Source organism: Schistocerca serialis, chromosome 7, assembly GCF_023864345.2.
Source record: "Schistocerca serialis cubense isolate TAMUIC-IGC-003099 chromosome 7, iqSchSeri2.2, whole genome shotgun sequence".
NCBI lineage: Eukaryota > Metazoa > Arthropoda > Insecta > Orthoptera > Acrididae > Schistocerca > Schistocerca serialis.
Window position 1 is genome coordinate 408,710,512 of NC_064644.1, and position 19,022 is coordinate 408,729,533.

At 40.0% G+C, this 19,022-nt stretch overlaps 1 protein-coding gene across 5 annotated transcripts in view; it reads left to right on the forward strand.

Annotated features, from left to right (window-relative positions):
- Positions 1-19,022, forward strand: part of LOC126412360 (mediator of RNA polymerase II transcription subunit 25) — a 152,926-nt gene that overhangs the window by 62,606 nt on the left and 71,298 nt on the right. For all 5 annotated transcript variants that reach the window (XM_050081919.1, XM_050081920.1, XM_050081921.1 and 2 more), the window contains exons 9-10: positions 2,112-2,395; positions 13,443-13,630. In XM_050081919.1, coding sequence (XP_049937876.1) covers positions 2,112-2,395; positions 13,443-13,630 — 472 coding nt within the window. The remainder of the gene's footprint in view (positions 1-2,111; positions 2,396-13,442; positions 13,631-19,022) is intronic.

Genomic DNA, 19,022 nt, shown 5'->3' on the forward strand with positions numbered 1-19,022 from the left:
TGTGTGTGTGTGTGTATATACATTTGAACTACAAAAAACAAATAATAAAAAAAAAGTTGCGTGGCGCGAGATTCGATCCGGCGACCTTAGGATTACGAACCCGAGCGCTTACCGCTGCGCCACGACACTGTAGAAAATTATTAACCGTAGAGAGCATTTCATCGCAACGGTTTCTTTTAACTCGATTTTCTCGACAACGGCTGAGAAGTGCATCTTGGTACTTTGCCACATTACACCTCGGGCCATGAACTTTTATTATGCGCAGTATGAATCGAATCTGAATTTCACAATTGGCTGCCTCCCCTTGTAAGTTTGAAAACAAGCGTGAAGGATGTATCTGCACACTGTAAAACTTTCACACAAGCAGAATGAAAACTGTATTTTTACAAAAATAGTGTGCATTTCTTTTGAAGTGACCTGGTATTAATATTGTGATATTTCAGTACAAAAATGTTTGAGTAGTGCCATAAAGTGTGGAAGAGTGTTCAATTTTTTGCACAGTTTGAAATTCAGAACTTTTGGTGACATTTTAAATAACTAAATTCCGCATGGTGTTTTACTTACTCATGAACATGAACATGGACATGAACATTTTGTCACGTGAGACTGATAATATCAATCTTTGAGTGAACTATTTTGAAAGAAACAATTCATTTGTAAACTTTTAGTGAAAGACAGTTAATAATTACCATAAACTGGCTGCAATTACGAATACTGTGTGTATGTGAACTTTTTGGACTTTGTACAGCATAGAGTGGGGCTTGGTAGTGACTGGTGTCTTCAAGCTTACTATAATACAGTGAAATTTTACACACATAAATACTTTCATTTAACTATTCCTTCCACCGACAGAACAATTATAGTGTGACTTGTGGTTACAAAGTATACAGCTGTTTTTCTATAGCTTTTTCTGGTTGAGAACTATACTTCAGTGACTTCTGTGGTGTGCTTACTGTAAGACCTTCAGTACACACACCATCAGATTATTTGACTTGTCGCTCTAACGAAGTAGGCGAGTGTCAGCAATATGTCTCGTGGTCTTATCGTGGCGTGTTTATCTTCCGCCGTTAGGTCAGACGATAGAAATGCCACTTGCACGCTTAGAGTAGCAGATTGACGGTGACCAACTTTAAACAGGACTTGATTAATTTTCACACACGTTTATTAAAATAATAACAAGAATAAAAATTACTTAACTTGGTTCTGGATGCTATTTACAATTGACAATCTGAAGTTCCTTTGGTATTGGTACGTTAATCTTATTCTCACATATCTCTCTGATACTTGACAAAAGTGTCTATACATTTATCTTCATGGCTATGTACAGGAATATGGTAATCTTATTAGGTGCAGACTGAAACTTGACTATAGACTGGTACAGACAAATGTAGAACTCGTACAGACTGTTGCAGACAAATGCAGACTGGTACAGACTGGTGCAGACAAGTGCAAGCAGACTAATCGAAGGTCTGTACACTCGTTATGTATCACTGCGTGAGTGTGATCCAGGAGGAGAAAAGTTTCTACGTTAGCAGCAATCTCATTGGGTGCGTTACATATTAATACGCGGATCAGCGGAAGCAGAATTTGGTCCATCTCTATGGCAGCGCCATCTCATAGTGCGGAGACGGATGAGCACTGCACCTGCGCTGTTGTGCTTAGTGGGGCACGGTCTAGTGGGAAAGTTTTGTATGCGCTGACTACGCGGAACTATGTACACAACAACTTCTAAGAGGTGTGCATCTGAAGAGAGATTCACCACAAGTTGAGTGGTACTTTGCAATGCAGCACACTATCACATGCCATGATAGATCAAAATGTCTGTTACTTTCTGGGTAGCTCTCATAGTATTGTGCAATTGGATGCATTTTTTAAAAACATTGTGTATTTGGAAGAAAAGACGGGACAACCCACGAGGCACTGAGATGAAAGGAGGTAATTAGCAAATTTCAGTCTCTTGGGTAACATTTTCCAGCATTTGTTACAAAATAATATGAACTTGGACACTTGATGGTCTCTTCTCTCCTTCAGTGGAGGCATTTCGATTTTTAATTATCTTGTTGCATTACACAGTTTTCTGTACAAATTCAAAATAAATTGTGGTTTTGTAGGTGCTGCCAATATAATGATTGGCAATCAGCAACAAGTTCAATCAACGTTGCGAGGTCCTGCAGGCTTAATGGGAGGCCCAGGGTCAACTGCAGGACAGTTAGGACAGGCAGTTCCCGGAAGTCAAGGAGGAGCAGTGCCCGGACAGCCAGGTGTAGGTGTCGCAGTGGGAGTGTCAGCTGCTACAGTAGCTGCTGCTCAGCAGCAGCAACCACAGCAGCAACAACAGCAGCAGCAGATGCCCCAGCAGCAACCACAGACAGCTGGATCAGCAGGGCAACAGCAGGTAATTCCTGTGGCAGTGTGTAAGTCGTGTATGGGAACTGAGTGTTGAATCACAAGAAGCAACAAAGAATTAATTTTTTAGTTTTTATATTTGCTCAATTGCTCTCTGTCTCTCTCTCTCTCTCTCTCTCACACACACACACACACACACACACACACACACACACACACACACACCATTGGACAGAGCATGCCAAGAAAATAGTTTTCTCACATTGTTTTGGCATTAGTGACTCTTCACTTTCAGGAAGACCTTCGGTATTTGATGAAGATCGTTACACGCATTAATCCACAGTGATGCATGTCAGTGCACTCGAGACCTGGCAGATATGATGGACTGTGATTATTCTACCCTCATGCAACATTTGTTTGCACTGAGAAAGCTTCAAAAATCGGATGTATACTGTAAGTCAAAATTACAAGAATCAGCAGATGATCATGTGTGCATCTCCACTTGTTCATCATGAGCTGGCTCATGAACAACACTGATTGTTCCTGCCCTGTATTGTTACAAGTAATGGGAAATGGTGTCCTTATGATAACATAAGGAAAAGAAGGAAATTGTTGAGGCTGAATAAAGTAGCAACCCTTATATAAAGACCTGCACACATCCACAAAAGATCATGTTACGCTTCTGGTGTACTATGAATTATTTCCCCAAGATGTAAATGTCACTGGTGATATTTATTGTCAGCAATTGAGATGTCTGCAGTCGCAGTCAAAGAACAACAGCCAGGAAGATAGCGTGAAGTGCTGCTACTACACAATAATGCCTGCTTGCTTTCTGCTAGACTGACAAAAATTGCTATAAAGTAGTTGGGATGGATAGTCATTTCACATGGACCTTATTCAAAAGATCTTCTGCCCAGAGATTTTCACCTTTTCTGTTCTCTAACAAACAGGCTTCAAAGAGTTTCCTCTCTGGATGAAAATGTACTCCAAATATGGCTCACGAGCTCTTTCCCTCAAAACCATGTGATTTCAACAGTCATGGAATCAAAAATTACTCCAGCTGTGGCAGGCTGTTGTAAATAGTGAAGGAGAATATGTTGTTGTTGTTGTTGTTGTGGTCTTCAGTTGTGAGACTGGTTTGATGCAGCTCTCCATGCTACTCTATCCTGTGCAAGCTTCTTCACCTCCCAGTACATACTGCAGCCTACATCCTTCTGGATCTGTTTAGTGTATTCATCTCTTGGTCTCCCTCTACGATTTTTACCCTCCACGCTGCCCTCCAATACTAAATTGGTGATCCCTTGATGCCTCAGAACATGTCCTACCAACCGATCCCTTCTTCTTGTCAAGTTGTGCCACAAACTCCTCTTCTCCCCAATCCTATTCAATACTTCCTCATAGAATATGTTTTTGATAACTAAAGTCATTGTTATGTGTGTCTGTGTGTTTATTAAACTTATGGAAAAATGCTATGAACTTATGCACCAACCAAATATTTTTTCTTCCAGTAATATCCTTAGTGTATAAGGAGCGGAGAACTGAATCTCCCAAGAATATCACAAACATAGTTTATGGTCATCATATTTGGAGAATGAACTGTGTACACCACAAACAGAATTGTTGGAAATATCCATATACAAGAAGAGACACGCTATTGTCTTGTAAGATGGAACCATCACCCATTGTACCAATCTTGGGACATACATAGTTATCAGTGACAGTATTTCTACTAAATGTCATGTGACTAGGGCCTCCCATCGGCTAGACTGTTCGCCGGGTGCAAGTTTTCGATTTGACGCCACTTCGGCAACTTGCGTGACGATGGGGATGAAATGATGGTGATTAGGACAGCACAACACCCAGTCCCTGAGCGGAGAAAATCTCCGATCCAGCAAGGAATCAGACCCGGGCTCTGAGGATTGACATTCTGTCACGCTGATCACTCAGCTACTGGGGGCGGACAGTATTTCTACTGATCCATGGAATCACAGTTTCACATGGAAACACGCAGTTAATGTGTACATGTAAAGATATTCTACTTGAAAACATAAAAAGCACTACCTCGTCTGAAGATACCACTGTCATGGATATTAGGCGGATGATAATGAGTTCCAGCTTTTTTCTAAATCAAAACATATTGATAATGACTATGCAAGTTAAACTGGGACTCACCTGTGAAGAGAATGATCTTACATTGATATATTCTGTGTAAATAGTAGCACATCCATTGCTAATGCTCCTTTGTATGAAGGGCAGTGAGCAGTAGACATCTATTCTTCCAAGTGTGTGTGTCACAGAATGAATTTTCATCAAGTGGCCACCTCTGTCTGACTTAGCTCTCTTCCTTTGAAGACCCTCCTTAGCTAATTCCCCATTGACACCATTCAATAATGTTGATTGTTCCGGCTGTTTTATCTTGTTGTTACACCAACTGCTATCCTGTACCAAAATGTGCAGTTGTTTTTTAAGTACAAATGATTAAAAAAAGCATAGCATTTCATGTTTTTATGTAGTAATTTTGTGGAGTGCACTGAACAACTATGTAAGAATCGCCGTAGTTTCCACGAGCAGTGATAATGTGAAGCCCAGCTTGCTCTGTTCATTCATGAGATTCAGCTGCCAGGAGGTAGTGGAAAATTGACTGATGTCAGGTTTCTCCAGTTCCAGAAATCCATCAATACAGTTCCAAATCATCACCTAATAAATGAAATACATGTGTGCAATCTTTTGAATCAGATATGAAATTCAATTGAAGACTTTCTAGTGAATAAAATGTAGGATGTTGTTTTTATTGGAGAGGTGTAACCAGAAGCAAATGTAGCACCTGCTGTGCTTGAGTAGATGCAAAAAAATTGATATCACTTGATTACGCAATTCCAACTTCACTGTAATCCAGTGAAGTGAATATTTCACACATTCTAAGGAATACTTGAGAAAAAGCAGTACAACTTAAGTTTCACTTATCTGGTTCCTTGTAATCAGTTGTTGAACAGCTTCATCAAGGACACAGGCTTTGTATTAGATTCAGATACTTTCAGTTGTTTCAGTACTTGTAGAAATAAATGAAGAATGTCACCACTTTGATTTCACATAAAATATAACATTTATTTTTATCATCACAATACATTCTTCCCAAGGCCTTTTTAAGGCCCAAACAACACAAACAGCCACTTGAGGCACCAGAGGGACACCAAGCACAAGGGCAGTATTTTTGTACAGGACGTATCACAATTAGTAGCAAAATTTGACATAGGTTGAGAGTATACAATAATAAAAGCTAAAATTTTTCGTAAACATGGATCCACAAGCAAGCAGACAAGATACTTGCAAAGTGTTGTCATGAGCTGCCATTAATTTTATGTCAAATTCTGTCTTAGTATGAATGAATGTGATAGTACACTTTTTGATTAAGTCTTAATGTAATTGAGATCAAATTTCACGCTAGGTCTTCCTTATCTTGCACATATTTTGAGAGTGTGGTACAAGCATGATGGCGAACAGCCACAGTTTTCTGCTGACATAAGATTACATCTAGTGAGCCATTATGAGCCTAGATGGACTTCATCAATATGAAATTAGACAATTTTTTTTGGTCCCCCTTTTTCCAATGAAAAGTGAAGTAACTTGTAAATTATAAAATTGAAAAAAATGACAGAAATGTTATATGTTCATTTTTTCAATTCAGTTTAATAGAAAGATCATTGTTATTGAAGCTAGAACAGTATAATAGGCATAGCTCTTTCTTCTTCCACATAAAACTTTTAAAAATTTCAAGAATTACCTTAAATTAAATTGAGTTGTTTCTTCTTTTAATATTTAGTACTGAAATAAGACACGAAAATTTGTTTCTGTTACAGAGGAATGTTTATGTAGTAGTTAATTGAAAAGAAAAGAAAAGAAAAGAAAAGAAAAGAAAATATTTCCACAGTCACTATATTCAGATTTATTTGTAAAAGTCTTTCCAAGAACCCAAGGAGAGGCAGTTAATATCTGAGGGATGGGAGATGTTTGGCAGGGGAGGGGGGGGGAGGGGGGAGGGTGGAGAAATGACATTTTGCTTGTGTGAAAAAATGTTCTTGAACTGACCCTGTTTCTTGTTGCACCCGTAGTTTAGGTCAGTCATGATAATTCTTCAGCTGACTCCCACTTTTGACAGACTCCCTTACAGCATACTTCAGTAAACTTAAAAACAATGCAAATTTGCAAATGATGGCTTGGGAAAGGTGATAAGTTTCAAAAATATAAAAAGAACATTTTTCGTTATCTATCTTTAACATAATTTATTTACAGATTCTTATTTTGAATTTAAATATGATTACTATTAATATTACAATGAAAATAATTGATATTCTTCATCATCATCATCAACATCTTGGACAATTTCCAGCCTCTGGCCAGGTCTGTTTGGAACATAACCCTCTCCATCATCTTCTCTCTTGCCACCATCTCTCTGTCTTCACCCTGGCCCAGTGTTCTACTTTCGTCTGGACACTTTCCTCCACTCCTTTCCACCATCTGTCTCTCGGTCTTCCTCTTGGTCTCTTTCCTTCCAGTTTCATCTTGTGTATCCTCCTGGGTATCCTTTTCTCTTCCATTCGCTTAACATGCCCATACCATCTCAGCCTTGATTTCTCTATCTCCTTCTGTAATGGTTCCATCTTCATTAACTCTCTGATCCTCTCATTTCTTAACGTGTCTGTCTTTGTCACTCCAAAACTGCTCTTCAAGAATTTCATCTCACTAGCTTTTACTTTTCTTTTCTCTATTTCTTTCACAACGCAGATTTCAGATGCATATGTCAGGATCGGGTCATAGTATGACCAGTATATAACCTTTTTACTGATTTGGGGTACATCCTTACTCCATATCAGGCTTCTGACACTCTTCTGAAATGCTTCTGCTTTCCTCCCCTGCTCGTTTATTTCTCTGTTGTTTTTTTCCATCTTCCTGTATCAGGCGTCCTAGGTACTTGAAACTCTCCACTCTCCTCAGTCGTTCCCCACAAATTGTTATTCCAGTTCTTCCTCTCTCCAGTGTTCTTGTTGTGCTGATCATCTCACTCTTACTTGTACTAAATTTCATATCATATTCTTGTACTGTTTGTTCCCATACTTCCAACTGCTCTTGTACTTCCTCCTCCTTATTCCCCCGAATCATCAGATCATTTGCAAACGCCATAGCTTTCACCTTTCCTTCACCAATTACTTGTGCTACTGTACTCATTATATCATCCATCCCTGCAATGTAGAGTAATGATGAAAGTGCAATGTTGAAAGTGCACTTCCTTGCCTCAAGCTATTCTTCTGTTTAGTCCAAGCTGATCTCTCTCCTCCCACTTTCACACAGTTCACACTTCCATGATACATTTCTCTTATCCTCCAAATAGTCTGTTTTGCTGCTCTTCTGGTCTCCAGGGCTTTCCACACTTTGCTTCTACACACACTTTTTCAATGTTCAGGAAGATCATTAGTAGATCTATTCCATATTCATAATGCTGTTTCTGCAGTTGTCTTACAGCAAAAATTAGATCCACCATGGACCTTCCTATACTGAAGCCATGTTGCTCTTCTCTCATTCCCCCTCCTAATTTCGCCCAAATTCATGCTTCCAAAATTTTCTCAAAAGTCTTTGCACAATGACTTACCAGTGTTATCCCCTGATAGTTCTTGCACTTTTTTCTATTTCCCTTCTTAAAGATTGGGACAGTTATTCTCTTCTTCCTGTCTTCTGGGATCATCATCTGTCTTCACACAATTTTCATTACTCTCTCCAACCTCCTGCTGCTCTTACCATCTCTTCACGTAGCTCATCTAGACGTGGTGACTTCCCTCCCTTCGTCTTGCCTGATGCCTCTTCCACTTCTCCCCATGTAGATCTTTCCCTATTTGCTGTTCCTCCTCTTTTTTTCTCCTCGGCTTGTTCGTCCTCATCTAGGTCTCCATTCGGTTTCAGGAGTTCTTCAAAACACTCCTTCTACATATTCTCGAATTCCTCCTTATTCTCTACATCTTGGCCACTTTTGTTCATCATTCAGGCGTAACCTGTCATACCGTTCTTCCTCTTACTTTTAATCATACCATATAACACCTTTTTTTTTAACCTTCACTATCCTCCTTCATCATTCTGGTCCACTGTTCCATCCACTTTCTTCTCACCTCTGCCACCACGCTTATTGCTTCTTTCTTTTTGCTTGATACTCTTCTCTTGTCTCTATTGTTCTCTTCTGCTCCTGCCGCACTCTCTAATGTTCCCTTGAATCTACTCCATTCCTCTTCTACTGTTTTTGGTTCATCCTTTGAAATGCTTTCCTTTACTACTTGTAGGTACTGTAGCCTGCTTTCTTCTCCTTCAACTTCCATACCGTTACACATCTTTCCTGGTTTTCTGTCCCTTTATTATCCTTAGTCCCTCTCATGTTCATTATCAGCTAACAGTGGTCACTATCCAAGACCTCTGATGGTATTACCTTAATATCAATGATGTTCCTATTCATCTCACTATTGTACAGAAAGCAGTCAACTATCAACTCTCTTTTTAAGTCTTGACTGCACCAGGTAATCTTGTGGCTCTCTCTTTTCCTGAACCTAGAGTTCCCAACCAGCAAGCTATTCCTTTGACAGAACTCCAATAGTCTTTCACCTTCCTCATTTCGACAGCCCCAACCCTCTGATCCAAGTGCACTTTTGCAGCCTTGTCTTTCTCTTCCAACGTGTATGTTTAAATCCCACGTTACTATCACATTCTTCCTTCCCATCTGCTTCTGCATTTCCTCTTCAAACTCTTGCTTCTCCTCAGAAGTGCAACCCATATGCGGCGCATATGCTTGTGTTGCCTCTATGGTCATCCCCTTGAGTGATATTTTGATCTTCATCATCGTATCACTTATTCTCTTCACTTCCTCTTTTAGCCCATCTCTTTCTACTATTCCCATTCCATTTCTCCTTCCCCCTTCATTTCCACCCCAGTACAGTCGATAGCCTTTCCTCAGTTCTTTCCTTCCTTCTCCTTTCCGTTTTGTTTCAGCTAACCCTAATAGGCCTAACTTTCTTCTTTCCATCATGTCTACCATTGATATTTCAAATTTAAAACAACTCTGTTAGTTACAGAAAGTTTACAACTAAAAAAAAGAAAATAAACTGTCCAAAAGCTGACTTCAATGTGATAGAATCATATTCGTTAGTAACTCTTATAAAATTTATTTCTGTAAAGTGTGAATGAATTAATAGATAAACCACACATAAAAAATTACTACATGAACTGAGTCGTAAAAAAAGTGATAAGACCAATACACAGCTAAATGAAAATTTGTAATGAACCAGTCAATACTCCTGATACTAGTACAAGTTTGTCTCCAGAACAATTAAAGGTAACATGGCCATCTAAATCTTGCCATTTGGAAGATAGAGGCTAGACTCAGATTTATTGGAAGAACCGTAAGGAAGTGTAAATTATGTATGGAAGTACTCACTTACAAAATCCTTGTTCAACATATTCTGGAATACTGTGTTCTGTTCTGGGAAGTTAACAAGTTTTATTTACGAAAGAGATGGAAAGACTTCAAAGGAAAGCAGTGTGGTTGGTTCATTACGGGTTTGTGTAGTTAGTGTCACATAAATGCTCAACAAACAGCAGTGGGAGTTCTTACAAGAAAGACATTGTGTGTTGAAGAGAGCCTTATTCATAAAATTCTGAGAGCCCCCATTCAGAAATGAGACAAGAAATATACTACTTCCTCCAACATATAGCTCATGTAAAGATGTCAATGATAAGATTAGCAAAATTCAGGCTCTTGCAGAAGGGTCTAATGATCTTCTTTCCTGTGTACCAACTGTTAATGGAATAAGAAGGGGTACAATGATTCTGATTCACTATGTGTGCTCTACCATACACCATACTGTTAATTGCAAAGTATAAATGTTGATGTAGATGTAGCAACATATTTGACTTTAATACAGTTGCTTTAAGATTTTGGAAGTTATTTTTTCTAGTAATTTTCCCCAGTTTATGAGTACTAGTGTATAACCTGTTTGTGTTATTCCTTTAACGAAAATAACATAACCAGTGAAATTATCTGTTGTAAATGTGTATACACCATGCATCAATCAGCTTCAGATGAGTGATTACTTTGCCACATTTTTTGTGTAATTGGTTGTGCTCTCCATTGTGTAATGATTAGCCATGATGACACAAATAGTTGGAGACAGAGGAGCCATAAGTGACTGTTGCTTCTGTAGGCTGAAGAAGCATAAGGTGCAATGAATTTTCCCCCCGTCTGCCAAAATTAGATCATTTGTACAATCCCTACGTGCTGAGTCCCAAAGCAAAAGCCTCTGCTGCCACCAACACAGTGTGTGCTCATCCGAGACCAGAAACAAGAAAAGACCACAAGGTGCAGCACATGCTGCCTTAAATTTGCACACCTCTTCCCTAGCCAAGTGTTGCTGCAACCAGTAATCACTGCATTAAGCTTATCATAACGGGGTTTTCTTTTTTATCCTGTCTTTTCACTTTTGGCATTTTGAGATCTTACAATTGGTTCTATATCTACTGGTTCTCTTTTAATCAGTAAAATCTTAAATCTATCAATCTATCAAAAATGTACCAAACAAGGCAGACATCTAAATATTATCTCGCTGATTAACAGCGTTTCATTTTGAAGGAACTTTTTATCCACTTTCCATTACACTATCAAACTATACATATTTCACAATGCCTTTGAACTAGAGCCAGTTTTATTAATACCTGATTCAATTACATGCAAATTTTACCATGATATCAGTCTTACATGTACAGTCTGTGTTTGTAGAAAGGTAGATAATGTGGGCTGAAGTGCACTTATTGTGTCAGTGGCCCTTGCATTATGTGCTGATGTGGTCTGTTGCTTGAGGCTGGTGTCAGCCAGTTGGGTCATGGTATGCAACAACCAATAGGAATCGCTAAACCTAGTGTGTTCTTTTGACGGAAGATGCGAATTTATTAGGTTTGTTTTCAAAACAGAGAAGTTTTGATCAGATTGTTTCATATTTCAATGGAACTGCTTTAATTTGGAGGGAAGTTGTAGACTGGTGTTTTGAGCAAAGTCTTATTGCTAGGGAAAGATTTTGTAATAAATATTCTCGGCACTAGGAGTTGGTTCCAAGAAAAGATCAAAGTGATGGTTTGCCAGAAGTGTTGCTGAGAAGAAGGATCACGTATTTGTTGCTGCATCATACAGCAGAACATTTGGTGGGTGTGCAAGGTGCAGCCTGAAGATGGCAGATATTTTGAAAATGATTTTCTTTTGGCTGAAGAAGTTTACTAACTTTTTTTATTTGTGAAGAGTTACATTGTTCAAACACTGTCATTGACAGGTGCCGTTTTTGTCAGAAATATATGTGTTGGATTGCATTAGAAGTGGTGACTGACTTGGAGGTGAGGGACCAATTGCAGAAATTGATGAATCAGTGTTCAGGAAATGAAAGTTTTAGAGGGAAAATGTTTGCCGGTAGATTGGGGTTTGATGGAGTTGAAAGAGGAAGCAAGAAGTGTGTTTTCAAAGTTGTTCACAAAAGAAACAAATGTGTGTTTTTAAATGTGCAGAAAAACTATGTGCTTGTGGGAAAAATTGTAATTTCTGATTACTAATTGGATGAAGGATTCATACATTTGTTGGTGAGTAGCAGAAAGCATTTTAAAGATCCAATAACTGATGCACATACGAACAGCACAGAGGGTACATGTTCCACAATCAAACGTTCTTTTTGTGGGCCCATTAATACAATAATATTTCTGATGCATATTTGTTGATGTATATGCGGAGGAGGGGGTGGTGTGATGAGAAAGATTTATTTATTACATTTATGGAAGCAGTTGAGAGAATTTGTAACCCAGAAAAAGGCTTTGTGCTTTGTTTCATTTCATTTTTTGTAATTACAGTAGTACTTTTTATGTCAGTGTGTTGAAACGAACAATAATGCATTCTTCACAAATGTTATGGTTTCTGAGATCGTGATTACCTTGACATTTTTTATACCACAGCTTAAAATCATGATTATCAATTAGTGTAGTCTGAGGCCTAGATTAGGCTGGAATTTGATAGTTTGGTAATGAGTTGGTGAAGCAGACGAGTGTGAATGGATGAAAACTGTGTACTGACAGAATGACCTGTAGCCTAGATTAGTTTGGAATTGACAAGTTGATTGTGAGTTGGCGAAGCAAACAATTCTTAACATGAAAATACGATTGTCTTAATACATTGATGTACAGGAATACTCTCAATAATGTATATTTACCGATAATGCCTGTGTTTAAATCATTCTGTTGTTTATTACATGCACACATCTGAATTATGGCAGTCTGGGTGAATTTTCCTTTTCCTTATGTTTGATCCACACTGTAGTGTCAGTACTGATTAATAAAATGCAAAGATACTCGTATTTCAGATGTAGATGTTAGTGGTACTGTTTGACATAGCTTGTGTTGCTGGAGCTATGTACTAAAGCTGTTCAAAGTTTTATTGATTAGTGTAATTATCTGTTTGGTTTATTCTCCATAACTTTTCAAATCTTTGTTGTACATATTGTTTTGAAGTGTTGACAATATAAAAATAAAAATGTAAATTTATATTTTTTGTAGGATTAACAGCTCACATGTAATTTAATTCTCATTGAGTTGCCAGCCATTCACAAGCTCCACCGACTAACAGTTATTAGTCGATAGCGTTTTTGTAGACCATATATACAGAACCCCGCCTGTTCCTCCCAGAGTGTCCAGCTTTATATGCAGATGTCAAATTCCAGCTCAAATAACTGCCTGCAATACAGTAAGCACTATCCTTTACACCATTGTGCAGCCCGCTAAGTGCTCATTCACTGTGCACCACCTCTAGCCCCACTTGTTTCTTGGCTGGTGTTTTGACAGTTGTTGCTTTACTTGCTGCATCTGTTTGCCACACACCGCAGTTGGTTTTGCACTGAAGATGTATAATAAATAAAATAATTATTACACCATATACTTCGCAGTGTACCTATGTGGTGAAAATGTGTTTAAACTTTGCAGGACAATGGAAGTTTTGTTAAACTTGAGGTAATTCAAACCGATAACTTGTTTGTTAACAGGAGATGGTTCCTGTGCAGCAACAGCAATCACAGCAGCAACAGCAACAGCCTCTGCGTGAACGCCAGACCATCTGGCAAGGTGTGCTAGAATGGATAGAGAAGACAAAAAATCCCAACGATCCTCAGAAATTAACAAGACATGTACCATGTCAAGTTTCAACAAACCCAAAGGAAGGTGAACCAGACTTGTGAGTTGCATTTCCCACAAAATAAAATGTGTGTGTGCGTATGTGTGTGTTTGTATGTGTGTAAAACTGAAATGTTTAAAGCAGATTGATAGGTGGAGCACAGTAAAATAACAGAAAACATCAAGTTAATCTTCGTGTCCCATTACCATCCAACCATGAATACCTGCTCATTCTACCTTTACCAATTCCACAAACTTTCCTTTGTCCTTGCAGAATTCCAATCTCACATCCTCTTTCTAAACTCCTGTGTGGCATATGGTATCCCACCTAATGGGCTTAGCATTGAAATTGGCATCTCAAGTTGTCACCCATCCTACGACAAGGACCTTTACCTTCTCAAATTCCACCAGCTTCTAACCCTCACCAATCTGGTCCTTCACCACCAAGTGTGAATGCTGTTTTCTGTTATGTGTTACCATTCTCCAAACAGTGTTCCACTGTAGGTGAGTGTTTGGCATTCCCTTAATATTCGAGGTACTATCCAAAATTTTCGGGACTGGTGCTGCCTTCTGTTGAAGACCTTACCTTTGGACTCATGGTCACCATCACTCTCAAAGTAATTCCCATCTGCTCGTAGACACCGGTTCCAGTGCTTCTGCCTCTGGTCAAACGTTTTCTGGAAGTCCTGTTCTTTGAGGGTGTTTATCACCACCAGCAATGCTTCTTGAATCCTCTCTAGAATGTCGAACCGATGGCCTTTCAACTTGAGTTTCAGTTTTGGGAATAGCGTGAAGTCGCAAGGTGCCAAATCTGGCGAGTATGGTGGGTGGGGTACAACCATCATGTTGTTTTTTGCCAAAAAGGTCCTGGTGAGCGAGGACGTGTGACAGGGCGAGTTGTCAATATACAGCAGCCAGTTCCCTTGACGCCAAAGTTCGGCCCATCGTTGCCGCATGTTTTCACGGAGCTGTCACAAAACGTCACAGTAGTACGCGGAATTCACTGTTTGGTTGGGTGGGACGAATTCTTTGTGCACAGTTCCCTTGGTATCAAAGAAAACAATGATCATTCTCTTCAATTTGCTCTTCACCTGTCTCGCTTTTTTGGGTCTTGTAGAGCCTGGGCTCTTCCACTGGGATGGCTCTTGTTCTGTCCCCCAAACACTTGTTGAATCATTGCAAGGGTCTCCGCACCTCTTTTCCTGAGATTCGCACAGAATTTGATACACACACGCTGTTCTGTTTGCGGATCCATCGTAAAATTGCCCCACACCAAACAGAGTATTATGGAAATCACCTTGGACACACAACATGTCCTCCCAGCTGATTGCCACTCCGTATACTGACTCATCAGATATGCAGCTCTCGCTACCTAGTGGTACAAAGATCTACTACTCCTACTTTCCAGATTGCAGCACCAGTTCCAAAAATTTTGGCTTCCACCTCATACATGTTGCTCCATCCAGGAATTTCCATTGTTGTTAACTGAAATGTTTTTCATCTGAGATGAAGATTTTGCTTGAATTTCATTTACAGGCTAATTCATCTGTAATACTGTTATTTTTTGCCCACTCATCTAATGTAGGGTGCCTAGGAAAGCTGCTTTCTTGGATCACTAGACAACAGTTCAAGCAAATTGTATTAATGGAGTTTATTACAAAAGGTAATGATTACAATACTTTACTTTGTGAGATATAGATGTGTCACAAGCAAGGGGTGATAGACAAACATAAGCAAGCTCTTCAGTATATACAATTAGTAATACAAGTGAACCAATACAGTTTCTAAGTCACTGCTGTAGTGATCGTAGGTTGGCTCGACTTCAATTCGGGCTGCAGCCAGGCAGAGCGGTGCCTGAATTCTTGTGGCCTAGATGCTGCTCCTGTCTCGGTGTTGTCCTAGAGAGGGGTCTGTCAGTGTACTATTGGCTGGCGCTGTCTCACAGCCTTCTCTGCTCTTCCATTCTTTATCGTCATGGGGGTTACACTGGAACATTCCTCCCCCCTCCCCCAAAGTGACGGTCCATCATCGTATAGGGAGTGCAACAACCATGGGGGAGGCAGGAGTGTGTACACTGTGCTGGACTAGAAGCCATGGCTGCAGGGAACGTCAGGCTTCTGGTTGTACCCTGCCATACGGCCTTTGCGGAAATGTCCCCCAGAAAATTACCAGAAGGGTACGTGTACACCTCCTGAGGCCATTAGTGAGATGTCGAAGGCGTCGGCTGCTGTGGTGTGGGTTGGTCCAGCTCCATCAGTGGACGAGAGGAGGTGGAGGAGGTGAAGGCTCTGTCTCCACGGCTGTAGCCATGCTGTCCTCAGGATCCGTAAATCTGGGGGAAGAGAGATAGAAGGGTCACCGTGCGCATGACAGTGATGAATTTGATTGTGATGTCAGCGCTGCAATCCGTCGGGGCCTGAAATGAGAGACGTGCGTGCGCCAAGTTGACCAAGGATCTTGCCTTGCATCTACTATATGCCCCCACTAAAAACCCTGAAAAACACAAAGTGCGAAGTGATACTTGCAGCCTTCTTTTGGCACCGGATGCTGAAGAGGGTGTATCAGGTGGAGCAGTGTCCGATGGTGGCTGCCGTGAAGCAATTTCATTGGTGATGGGCCATCTCGTGGATGCGAATGATAGGAGGCGAGAAACAGTTGCAAAGCTTGATCCCTGGTGTGTGCAGTGCAAAGTTTGGCTGTCTACTGCTTGAAGGTTCTGACAAAACATTCCGTTTTGCCATTTGACTGTGGATGGAATGGTCCACTACTTAGATGCTGTAGCCATTGCGTTCACAGAATGTTTCTATTTCATTTGACGTGAACTAAGGACTGTTGTCGGACACTATGACTTCAGGTAAACCCACAAGGCAAAAAATAGACTACAACACCTGAATTCTGCTATGTGACGTTCTTGAGTTCATTGGCACAGCAAAAGGAAACTTGCCATACGAGACAACCACAATCAACCAACAAGTGTTTCATAAAGGTCCCGCCAAGTCTATGTGCACACATTGCCATGGTGATTGTGACTTAGGCTAAGCAGAGAATGTTTGTGGTGGAACGGACGGATTTTCCACACATGCGTGACACTTTGACGTCATCTAATCTATTTGGGTGTCCATACCCTGCCCAGTACAGTGGCGACGCACTAACTGTTTCGTAGGAACGATCCCAAGTGTCCTTTGGTGAATTAACTGCAACACTTCTTTTTGCAAAGCTTATGGGACCAACACACATGACTATCCACTGTCATTTTGAACAAGAATCACACCTTTCTGTATAGCGAGGCCATGCTGACATGCAAAGTATTGGTGCACTACAGAGTTCTTTATGCTATGCAAGGAATGAGGCCAAGATGTGCGAATTTATTTTAGCAAAATGTTCAAATCTATATCAGCCTGTGCAGTTTTCCTATAGTTCAGCGAAAAGATTGAAGCAATTCAGAATCCTGAGCATCGATGTGCCAACAAGATGCAGCAGAAGTGTCAAAGTCTGTATCAAGGTCAATTGGAAGACGTGAAAGTGTGTGCACATTACCATGTTTAGCAGTCAGACGAAACACAATCTTCTACTGATATTGAAACAACAACAAAGCCCATCTTTGCAATTTTTGGGCAGTTCATACAGGAACCGGCTTTGTCAGATGAAACAAGAACTACAGTGGCTTGTGATCCCTTACTATGTAGAATTTTCTGCTGTACAAATAGTGGTAGAATTTGGTGGCACCATACACAATACCCAATGCCTGTTTCTCAATTTGTGAATAGTTACACTGAGCTTTGGACAACTCTTTGATACAAAAGCAATAGGTCTGTCTTTATCATCAATTCTGTGTGAAAGCATTGCATTAGTTCCGTAAGAGGAAGAATCGACTTGCAATACAACTGGTTTGTCAGGATCAAAGTGAACCAAACATCAATCACTGAGCAATGCATCTTTAAGTTTTTGGAAAGCTACTTGGCACTCATCTGTCCAAACAAAGGGGACATTCTTGCGATGCAAGCAATGCAATGGAGCTGTGATTTGTGCAGAATTCTCTATGAACCAAATATAATAGTTCATTTTCCCTAAAACTGACTGCAATTCTGTGACATTGCGACGAACTGGAAAATCTCATATGGCTAACAAATGTGACAGAAGAGGACGTACACCTTGACTGTTTATGACGTGACCAAAATACTGCAACTCAGGTTTAAAAGACTCACACTTTCCAGTCTACACTATAGTCCTGCATCAGATAACGTGTGAAATAAAACATGCAAATTTGTGATGTGATCTTCAGGTGTATGACCTGCTACGAGAATATTGTCCAGATAGTTTGAACAGTTTGGCACTTGAACAGTCAACTGTTCCAAATACCGTTGGAAAATAGCGGGTGCGGAAGCACTGCGGAAAGGCAAACACAAATTTTTAAACAAGGCCAAATGAGTGTTTACTACACACACTTTTTGATATTCTTCATCTAGTGGTATTTAAAGATATGTGTCGCGCAAATCAATTTTTGGAAAGTAATGACTAGGACCTAATCCATCCATGAGATCTGTTGGATGTGGCAATGGATGAGTATCAATCACTGGTTGTGGATTGACCATACACTTAAAATCAACACAGAGGTGAATGCGACCTGAAGGTTTGGGGAGCAAAATCAGTGGACTTGCCCATTGAGTAGCTTGTATGGGTGCAATAGCTCTGCTATCTTGCAATTCTTTAAGTTCAGCAGCGACTTTGTCCTGTAATGCAATCGGAACAGTTCTGGCCCGGTAAAATGACGACTGAGCATTGTCTTTCATTGTAATATGTGCAACAAAAGTATTAGCCTTGCTTAAACTTTCAGAAGAGAGTTCAGGAAATTCTTGCAGCGAGGTAGCTACGCTGTCTTTTGCATGGAATACAGACTTTGACAACACATTGTCGTGCATGTTAAAGCCAAACAGATCAAATGAATGAAGACCAAATATGCTCACACAATTGTGTAATTGTAGCACCGTAAAAGTCACTGTTCGCATATGCGAGCGATACATGACAGGCAAAGTACATTTTCCGAGAATGGGAATGTCTTGTCCATTATAAGCCTTCAGGTGCATGCTAGTTTTAGACACATGTGGGGAGCCTAACATTTCATATGTTTTATGATTCAGCAATTTAACAGAGACACTGCGTCCAACTGAAATTTCATGCGTTTTTCACTAATATGCAAGTGAACAAAAAGTTTGTTGAACTGGTGTAGCACTGAAGAAACTCTTCGCTAGCTAGTTTTGCTAATTCCTGTTACAGACTTTGAATACACTGCATTAATTACATGAGCGTTGTGACTAGGGTTTTTGTGAGTGAGCCAAATTCTTATGTTTGTTTTGTTACAAACAGATGGTTGTACCTGTCCTTTCTTGCCACAAGGGTGCTTTCGGGAGGGGCAATCTTGGTGTTTGTGCTATGAATAACACCGAGGGCATTAC